The following is a 10,660-nucleotide window of genomic DNA, read 5'->3' as shown; positions in this document are numbered from 1 at the left end:
AAGGGTATCATGGTCATTTCATGCTTTTATTTAAATATTTCTTAATAAATAAAACAAAAAATTACATATATAACATATCTTTCCTAATTCCTAACCCTAATCCATCTCCTACATCTTTCTCCCTCTCCACAACAAATCTCCAATGGATCAAAAGTCTGCTGGAAAGTAAAAAAACATAAATATGAAACACTATAGAAACCTCCTTTGCTAGATCCCCAAATCACTACTCAAAATCATCTTCTGCAGATTAATACATCTGTCAACTATAAAGCTTCAAAGATCTGCTCTCTGTTTAATTGCAATCATAGGGCTTCTATCCACAATCGCTCATTCAATTCGCTTCGAGATCGAATCGGGTCACACAAAGTGTATAGCAGAAGATATCAAAAGCAGTTCGATGACTGTTGGTCAGTACTCAATTGTTAACCCTAATGAAGGACAACCTTTACGGCTTTACCTGAATCTCACAGAATCACTTTCAGAGTCAGTTCAATTACCAATATTTTAACCTAATTTTGCTTTTTATTAGCAGCTTGTAATATAGATATTGCTTCTTTGTTTGTGTATGGTTGTGTTTTGGACTCTGTTATGTTATTATTTGTTTAAAGTTTTGATTTTTACAGCTTGTATGGTTTGGTTTATAGTATTTGTAGTCAGCGTTTTTATATACTGAACTGTGGGATTCTAAATTTGCCTAATTACTTTGTCTTGTATGAATCTTGTGTTCGGTATATGATGCTGCATAAGATATTTCAGTTTGAATTAGTTTTTGTTTAAATTTGTTATTTTATATATATTGGTTGATTTTTAGTTGGAAATTGGGGATTTGTGTGTGAGTGTACTTTCTTTTTGTTGGAATCTTATGTTTTTCGGTTTTGGTAGTTATATATGATTCTTTTGTTTTATGTTTCTGGCATTTCGTTGAACTTAACTTTTGCGTAGGTTGCTTACATTGAGTTTTTGCAGGCTCGGGAGAAAGAAGCAGATGGATTAGGGTTAGAAATTGGGGGAGATATGTTAGAGCATTCACATCCATTCCACCATATTTTCACCCTAAATTACACTAAAAAACACTATATTTTCTCTCTCCTTTTCAATTAAATAATATTTTTATACCTTTATCATTACAGTTTCTCTCTCCTCCACTCACAACCACTTTCAAAATATATTAAAAAATTATAGGGCGGGAACAGTGTCCCCCCAAATATACAGATGAACAGTAACATTTTCTCTCTCCTCCACTCACAACCACTTTTTATACTTTTTATATTTTAAAAACATATGTAATTTTTTGTTTTATTTATTAAGAAATATTTAAATAAAAGCATGAAATGACCATGATACCCTTAAGTGAACGGATTTAACTTAATTTTTTAACCTGGTTAGTCTTAAAGGACGAAAGGTGTAATGAGTTTTCTAAATAAAGGATTGTGACTGTAATTATTGAAGTTAAAGGTCATCCATTGCAACCCGCTACAAACATAAAGGACGAAAAGTGTAATTTATCCTATAAGTTTTAAATATGTTTTTAGTTATCTCAAGTTTCAATCTAAAGCCTGTCAATAAAATCATGAGAACGCCTTGTGGTTTCGAGTTGAAGGAGCATTATCTTTAACCGCTGAGCATAGCCTTCTCCCGTGATTAGCAAGTGAAAACGTGCCTCTTAGCAAGTTTTTTCATGTCTTCCGGATGAAATCAAACGCACACGTTATATAATTCGAATAAAAAGAACATACGTGGATGGTTGAGATCTTTATCTCTTATGTCGCTTTCACTGCATGAATCATGATTGTTACCTTCTTTTGTTTGTCTTGTAAAACGCTAGAAGTGTTTAGTTCCTAATTATTTAATTGTTTTAAACCCACACATATAGGTATAAATACAGGTGTGTGTATATATATTACTTTTTTTAAAATATCATATAAACATAATCAAAAACATAAACGATCACTATATTTTTTTTGAACGGCAAAACGATATATACCTAGAAATTCAGGAGGAGACAATGAAGTTAGGGACACACATGTGTATGGAGATCGTGTACATGTTTCCATGCATTATCGATGTTGATACTGATAATGAAAGATGGAGATATTTCTAATTTAAATCTGGTTTAAAATTTAATAAATAATAATAGACTTTTATTTGAAAAAAATTATAAATATATATATTTAATTTACTATTTTTGGCCCCATAGTAGAGTAGGCCCTAGGCGGTTGCCCACCTGCTCCTCCTCAGAGCCGATCCTAATTACATGTAATCAAATTTATAAGATGGTTATTCATTAATGGTTTCCAAAAAGCTACTTATCTACATGTAATCTAATATGTATATCAATATAACATATATATCAACATTTTACCATGCAATTACCTAGCCCTCAATTACTTATCCAATTACACATTCAATATAATTTTTTTCCAAGTTATAAAGTACTTGAAATTTCAAAACATTTTTATAACAAAAGTTTCATTTTAACTTTTATCAAATTCAAAACAAGTAAAATGCACTATTCTATGCAAATTCTATAATCATCCCAATTTCTCTTGAATTCATATTACAAGGCAATACACATCTCAAAACTATTAACACATAATAAACTAACTTATATATACATAACAACTAATTTTCATTCATTATTCATGACTTGATTACTCTTAAGTTTGTTATCCAGTTCTTCAAATATTCTGTACCGATCCATTTCCTCTTAACTTTTTATTAAAAACATGAGTTATGAAACTGAATGAATAATGTTTACTCCAAAATACTTATGGATATTTATTCACTTATTTATTTATTTTTTGGGTTATTGGATTTTATCACTCCTAACTATTGGGTATTGGCCGCTGCCACTCCCAACTATCACTTTGACTCTCACCACTCCCAACTTAACACTTTGTGTGTTGTGTCACTCCGATTGAGTGGATTTTGGATCCGCTTTTATCTTTTAGGAGCAGATTTACATGAAGTCATTAGTAATTCACAAAATGTTAGCCTAATATCATCAATAACACAAGTCAAACATTAAGAAATGTTCACCTGTGGAGTGACACAACACACAAAGTGTTAAGTTGAGAGTGATGAGAGTCAAAGTGATAGTTGAGAGTGGCAGCGGCCAATATCCAATAGTTGGGAGTGATAAAATCCAATAACCCTTATTTTTTGAACGACAAATTGTTACTCTTACTCTACTTTACACCAATTATTCTAAACTTATGGATATATTTTTAGATAATTTAACTCGTTATTAACCAACTCATTGGTTAGGTCAATGTGACCCAAATTATAATTTTTATTAGTATTAAATTTCAGTACCAAGACAACAACACTTAACTTAAAATTCTTAAACATGTTCATTAGTGTTACTAAGCATGTCTAATTATTATTTGGTGTCTTGATTAACCTTTTTCCTAAACACACCCATTTTGGTTGATTTTTACCCATTTCACCTACGCGCATGCTAATTTTCTAGCTAGATTATCAAGTTAAACTTGTCTAAGAAGTTCTAACACTATATTAAACCTTTCAATATAAGTATAAAATCTGATCTAGAATAAATAATCTCATACTTTGGTCAAATATCCACTTCAAAAAAAATTCAAGATATAATTATTACCTTGAATAATGGATGATTCTTAGGGTGAAGGGGGTGCTCACCTAATAGGTGAGTCCCCTCTCTTACGTCAAACCAATCCCCGTGTGCCACGTCAACTCCCCTCTTAAACTCCCCTAACACCCCCATTTGATGGCGCCACTCCCCTATTAGGTGAATTGGGTTTTTTTTAAAAAAAAAAAAAAAAAAAAAGGAAAGCATTGATTGGTTGAAACAAAGCTGGCCCCACCACCTTTCCCCTCTCTCCTTCGGTAACCCCACACCGTTTTCCACCCTCTCTCTCTTCACCGCCTTTGTTGGCGGCACAATCCCGATCGGGATTTCGACTCACCGAAGGGGTTGCCCGAAGGCACCCCGTACCCCCTTAAGACCAGACACCTTTATTTGATATGTGGAACACTCCTGATTAAATAGACTATAGTAGACAAAAATATGTAGATTTAGATGTAAGATTTAATTCATCAAGGAAAAAGATAATACTTAGCTACTCAAGAAAATTTCAGTTCCATTAGATAATATTCAAAATAGGTTATAACATCACTTTTCTTTTAAAGATACTTAGTAATAAATAAAAAAAAAAACAAATACACACATGGCTAAAACAATTATAACTTTTAAAAACAGTATACACAATTCTAGAGACGACTAAAAAGGTTGTTAATAGGAGATGTATCTTAATGGTATCAATGTGTTCAAATAATATTTTTTAAATGGTGAGAGTTCAAGCCTTATTATAGATAAATAGTGTAGATTTAGATTGTTATTTAAAAAAAATTAACACCTCATAAGTAGACAATTTTATATGAGTTTTGAAGTTAAAATTGATTATATGTTATACTGTTAGGTGTCAGTCGTATCAGGTTGAAAAGTCGACCAAACACAACCCATATTTTATTCGTGTGTAAAATATCAACCTTAACCTCAAACACACTTAAAATCACGTAACCCGAATACAAAACATTAACTTATATCTAAACGTATCAAACAGGTTGACATAAACTAATCAAATCACAAACATACAAGATAACATAAACATGTCAAAACGGGTTAACAAATCAACATATTACTAAAACCAATCAAAAGCTCGCCTCAAACACAACCCGTTTAACAAACAGAAATAACCCGCTTAGACCAGAAACCACAAGAAATGTTAATCACATTAGCAAGTTATACAAGATAACTAAACATGTCAAAACGGGTTAACAAATTAACCTATCTATTAAAACCGATCAAAAACTCACCTCAAACACCCGCTTATTAAACAGATACAAACCGAGTAGATAAAAACCATTGAACCGGTAAAAAGACCAGTCCGACGATCCGGTTGTGCAAACATTGACAAAAACCCAAAAGAATATAATGACTGGGAAGGGGGGACTACACAGACTAGCCACAACATAGAAGCTTCAAGAAGAACTCTCCCTGTTCATCAATCAATCACTATAACTGTTATCATCATCATCATCGTCCTTTTCGATTCTTTGCTTACAATTTCCATGATTCTACACCTTTCAATCCTCCAACTTTTCTTCTACTGAATCGAAAATGGAGGATACCGGTGTACGTAACAATAAACGTTCATCACAACATGAGATTCTGGAGGTTTTCAACCGACAAATCGGCGTCAATTCGCCTAAAAAGTTCTCTCGCAGAATCTCCGCTTCCGAGGTTCGTTCATTCTCTCTCTCTCTCTCTCTATATATATATATATACAGATGTTATTGTTTTCAATTTGTTAGTTTCGATCTGTACAGTGTGTGATTCAGTTCAATTTAACGGTTATGAGGCTACTTAGATGATGTAGAAATTAGGTTATGATTGTATCATGAGTAACCGATGTATATGATTCAGTTGATAGATGATGTTGAAGTTAGGTTATGATTGTATCATAAGCAACTGATTTAATCGGTTCAATTGACAGATGATGTATAAATTAGGTTATGCTCGTATGATTTAGCTGATAGATGATGGAGAAAATAGGTTATGATTGTATCATAAGCAACCGCTATGATCAATTCAGTTGATAGATGATGTAGAAATTAGGTTATGATTGTATCATAAGCAACCGCTATGATCAATTCAGTTGATAGATGATGTAGAAATTAGGTTATGATTGTATGATTGTCATTTCAGGCTCTTGTAAAGATAATTGATCTTTGCTGGTAAGTTAAGTGGTGAGAGGGTTGCTTCAAAGTTATGATTGCATCAAAAGCAACCACTAGAATCAATTTAAGTGATAGCTGATATAAAACATGGTAATAGAGTGTTTCTCATATTGAAAATCAGGTTATGATTGTATGATTGTTGTTGCAGGCTCTTGTAAAGAGGATTGATCTTGCTGGTAAATTAATTGGGCACGAGGGATGCGTAAACACGATTGAATTCAACTATTGCGGTGATCATCTAGTGTCAGGGTCTGATGACAGACGAGTCAAGTTCTGGAATGTGGCAACTAGATCTTTGGTCTGTTCATACGCTTCTGGTCATGTAGATAATATATTTCAGGCTCGAATTATGCCGTTTACTGATGACACGAAAATCATAACTTCTGCTGCTGATGGCCAGGTGAGTTTTCTATGCAAGTTCCTTCGGATCTTGGAACATATTATTCTTCTAATCTTATGATTGTATAGGTTAGATTATCAAATGTTTGATCGTTTGACAAATTCTGATGATTTAGGGAATTAAAAGTTAAAATTAAGAAAAAGGACATTTTTGTAATGAGGGAGAGACGGTACGTGAAATGAGAGTAATAGATATCAAATTAGGTTAAAACAATGGGTAAATATGTAATTTTGTTTTACCATAAAAAATAACCAGTTCTTTTGCAACTGCATGGAACTGATTATCTGACCCTATAATCACATAATCAATAACAAAATTTGTTCACCTAAATCATAAAAAAAAAACGGTTCACTACGACCTCAAATCACAATAATCAGTGGATCGTATTGACAGAAGGTAAATTGAAGAATATAGTAGTACAAATAACCAACATAAAAGCTAAGAAAAAGTTGTAAAGAAGATAAGAAAGTGAGAAATGAAGATTGAAGCTAGATAAAGCACTCAAGGAGATTTACAAGATATCAAGACTGTTTGCCAATCCAAGTTTTAGTGAACTCGACATCGACTCATAAACCTTTAAACAATGTACAAAATATGTTATAATATACAATTATACATATGTTAAGTCACTTTTTATTACGTGCATATTGTGCTTGGATCTAGGGCTTTCACATTATCAACTGTTTGAAGGAAGTAACGTGATGGCCTTTTAAAAACGAAATAGAGTTCCCAAGATGCATGGAAATATGATTAAATCTATACATGATAAGTCGGTAATTTATAGTTTCTTTGCTGATATTTTGGTAGTTATGTACTTATGTATCATCCATTTCAAGTTTAGTTATATAAATGACTGGTTAGCACTTAGCAGGGTGTTGGCGGGGGGGCGTGGATTTTCCCTAACGGGTTCTTGTGGTCAACACAAAAGGCGATCATTTTTTTCATAGTGTTTGAATTTGAGAATACGGTTGTTGTAGACATGCATCCAGCTGGTTATGTGCCTTGTATTTTATCATTCAGGTAAGACTCGGTCAGGTAGGGGAGAACGGTCACGTCCACACAAAAAAGTTAGGGAAACATCACGGTCGCGTTCACAAGCTTGCCGTTGAGCCTGGAAGCCCCCACATATTTTACAGCTGTGGGGAGGATGGATTAGTTCAACATGTATGTTAAATTTAAAATACAGTAAAATGCCATTTTCGTCCAAAAGTTTGTTTAACCGCATCTGGATCCAAAAGGTTTGAAATCTTGCCATTCTCATCCGACTAGCTAACTCCGTCCATTTTTTTAACGTTAAGTCAAGGGTAATTTTGTCTTTTTAGACATTTTTTTTTCTTTTTTCTTTTTTTTTTTTGTGATGATTAAAGGGTTTGGGTGGGTAGAAAGCCAACAGAGGTGAATCTTTGTTTCTTATAGTGTTTTTTATTTTAATAAATATGTCTAAAAAGATGGAAATGCCCGTCATTTAACGGGGGAAAATGGATGGAGTTAACGAGTCGGATGAGAATGTCAAGATTTCACACCTTTTTTGATCCAGACACGGAAAAACAAAAACATTTGGATGAAAGTCGCAAAACGGGCCAAACCTCAGGAACAAAATGGCATTTTACTCTTTAAAATATAATTAGTTTGACCATTAGAAAGTCAAAGATTCAAACTTTGACACCTTGTTTCTCGTCTTTTACAGTTCGATTTGCGAAGTAATTCTTCAGCAAAGTTATTCTGTTGCTCTTCGTTCTCAGAAAACAACCACCACTCATCCTCAAACAGTTTAAGATTAAATTCTATCGTAATCGACCCGAGAAACCCTAATTACTTCTCTATAGGAGGCTCTGACCAATACGCACGTGTATACGACATTAGAAAACTCCAATGGGACCAGCCGTCAAGTAATCAAGACCGACCCGTAAACACATTCTGCCCGAAACATCTAATCAAAACTCATGATGTCTCCATCACCGGGATGTCATATTCCCACACAAGCGAGCTTCTTGTTTCGTACAACGACGAACTTATTTATTTATTCCAAAAGGATACGGGTTTAGGACCCGATCCGTTGTCGGTTTCGAACGAGAATTTGGAAGAACCACGGATGTATTCGGGGCATAGGAATTCGATGACGGTTAAAGGGGTTAGTTTTTTTGGGCCTAATAGTGAGTATGTTATGAGTGGGTCGGATTGTGGGCATATTTTCATATGGAATAAGAAAGATTGTAAGCTTGTACGCGTAATGGAAGGTGATAGGCGTATAGTGAATCAAGTGGAGCCTCATCCTAGTATCCCTGTTCTTGCTTCTTCGGGATTAGAGAAAAATATAAAGCTTTGGGTTCCGATGTCTGCTGATAATACTATTCCACTGCCTCATGATTTACAAGAGGTACGAACTTCCAGAATTTATAAAAATTTTAATGCGTTATATATGATTATAAAAAAAAATGATTGTTACAATCGTAAATAGGGGTGTAAACGAGTCGGGCCGAGCTCGAGCTTGGCCTGTTTAACTTACAAGAGCTTGAGCTCGGCTCATTTGACTTACGAGGGCTTAAACCTGCTCTTTTATTATTTATTACTTTTTAATTAATTTTTTATGCAGATATTCAAGATTATTTTTATTAGTTATTTGAATTTTAATTTCCTAATCTTTTTTATTTAGTTTCCTTATAAATTATGATTCCTATCTTATAAATCATAATCTAGGAATCATAATTTAAAAGGAAATTATGATACCTATCTTATAAATATCGAGCCGGGGGGTCTCACTTGAAGCAGTCTCTCTATTCCTACGGGGTAGAGGTAAGGCTGTCTACATCTTACCCTCCTCAGACCCTACCTTAGCTTTGCTATTGGTGGGATTTACCGAGTATGATGATGATGATGACCTTATAAATAGGATCTTAGGGTTCATTGTTAGTTTTTAGATGATTTATAATTGAAGAACATTGTTCTTGAACCTTTTGGTTCCCTTTGAGTATTTGATCAACTATTTGATCTTTAGCCGTTAGATTGCACTTGAAACTGCATCTATTTTATTTTCTACATATAACAATATAACATAATATATATTGTTGAGCTATTTTTTTTATCATAGTTATGTATATAGGATAATGATCATGTGAGAACTTTAAAGTTACTTGAGAACCGAGAGAAGTACTATCAACAAAGCAAAATCTTAATTTTTTAAAACTTTTTTACATGTTACTATTCTTTACGGAAACTAAAAAAAATGTAGATCGACGAGCTGCATATATCTAGCTCGTGAACTGCATATATATACACACCTCATATGAGCTACATATATGTAGCTTGTCAATCTACATATATTTTTTAGTTTCTTAATATTTATACAATAAAGAAAGTTGAAAAAAAATTTGCTTGGTTGATAGTGGCTTTCTCAAAGTTCTCAAGTAACTTTGTGGTTTAATTCGCACCCCATATAATAATAGTTATTATGTAATTACATATCTATTAAATTATAAAAAAAAAATGTTTATTTTATGTATGTGTGTGTGTGTATTATAGCTTGTTTAGCTCCGTATATATGAAGCTTCGGCTTGAGTCTTCTTATTAAACGAGCTCTAACTTAGAAGCTTGGCTCGATTCGAGCTTTTAGCAAAGCAATCTCGAGCAGCGAACAAGCAGCTCAACTTGTTTACATCTCTAAATCATAATCTAAATCTTTGAATAAAACAGATTATGGAGTCAAACAAGCGAGGCAGGGAAGATCATTCGCGGGTCACACTTACTCCTGATGTCATTATGCATGTTTTGAGGCTTCACAGAAGACAAGCAATGGCGTATATTGAAAGAAGACACAATCGAGAGGATATTGCAAGTGATGAAGAAGATGAAAGCGATGCTTATGTCTTGGGATTCGCCGATCATGATGGCTCCTTAGAGGATGGAAATTCGAGCGAGTGTAGTATCGTTTGATATTCCATTACTCGTTGTAAAATGTTTGCTACGATTTGGGAACCCGACTGCCGAGTATGCATGGTTTGTTAAATAAAGCCGGTAAGTAGTTTTGTGCATGTAGAGTGGTCTAAAAAGTTGATACGGGTTGGGATCCGAACATTGCGCACCTTGTTTATAGTTTGCGGGGTTGTGAGACAAGGATCGACAGTCAAAGTGATATGGTCGGGTTGAGTTGACAAGGAACATTTGTTTTCTCAATTAGGCCGATGGTTCCGTTTGGCGCCTGGTGCCATGTAGCCTCCTATTAGCGCTAAACACCGCGCCATGGGCGACAAATAGGGGCCCCAAGAGCTTGGGCGGTAGAGAGATAACGGGAGATAAGCGGAGACACATGGATGTGTGGACCAGACTTACACACGTTAAATGAAGGGGACGTCAAGCCACTACGAATAGTATGATTGTTAAATATATTTCTAAAAAAACAATAATGAAATAACAAAAGATACGTGGTCCTTTTCTAAAAGAATATTTTTAATTAGGGTGGAGACGAGACGAGCCCGAGCTTGACAA

General features: G+C 34.1%; 1 protein-coding gene and 1 long non-coding RNA gene across 2 annotated transcripts; both read left to right on the top strand.

Moving 5' to 3' along the window:
* Positions 1 to 81: 81 nt before the first annotated feature.
* Positions 82 to 1,090, top strand: LOC110906767. The gene is made up of 2 exons (XR_002573883.2): positions 82 to 483; positions 967 to 1,090. It is a non-coding gene; the product is annotated as an uncharacterized LOC110906767 (long non-coding RNA).
* Positions 1,091 to 4,952: 3,862 nt separating this feature from the next.
* Positions 4,953 to 10,206, top strand: LOC110924183 (DDB1- and CUL4-associated factor 8). The gene is made up of 5 exons (XM_022168222.2): positions 4,953 to 5,281; positions 5,927 to 6,178; positions 7,199 to 7,342; positions 7,866 to 8,555; positions 9,869 to 10,206. The coding sequence occupies exons 1-5, from the start codon at positions 5,159 to 5,161 to the stop codon at positions 10,106 to 10,108; spliced, it is 1,449 nt and encodes a 482-aa protein (XP_022023914.1). The 5' UTR covers positions 4,953 to 5,158; the 3' UTR covers positions 10,109 to 10,206.
* The last annotated feature ends 454 nt before the right edge of the window (positions 10,207 to 10,660 follow it).

Source organism: Helianthus annuus, chromosome 2 (assembly GCF_002127325.2).
Source record: "Helianthus annuus cultivar XRQ/B chromosome 2, HanXRQr2.0-SUNRISE, whole genome shotgun sequence".
Lineage (NCBI taxonomy): Eukaryota > Viridiplantae > Streptophyta > Magnoliopsida > Asterales > Asteraceae > Helianthus > Helianthus annuus.
The sequence above is the reverse complement of the archived record's forward strand: the minus strand, read 5'-3'. Positions and strand labels throughout refer to the sequence as shown.

Excerpts from the sequence above, each read along its gene's own strand:
- LOC110924183 (XM_022168222.2), top strand. The coding sequence starts at position 5,159 with ATGGAGGATACCGGTGTACGTAACAATAAACGTTCATCACAACATGAG. Across the intron at positions 5,282-5,926 it reads GCAGAATCTCCGCTTCCGAG|GCTCTTGTAAAGAGGATTGA; the intron begins GTTCGTTCATTC and ends TTGTTGTTGCAG. Across the intron at positions 8,556-9,868 it reads TGCCTCATGATTTACAAGAG|ATTATGGAGTCAAACAAGCG; the intron begins GTACGAACTTCC and ends TGAATAAAACAG.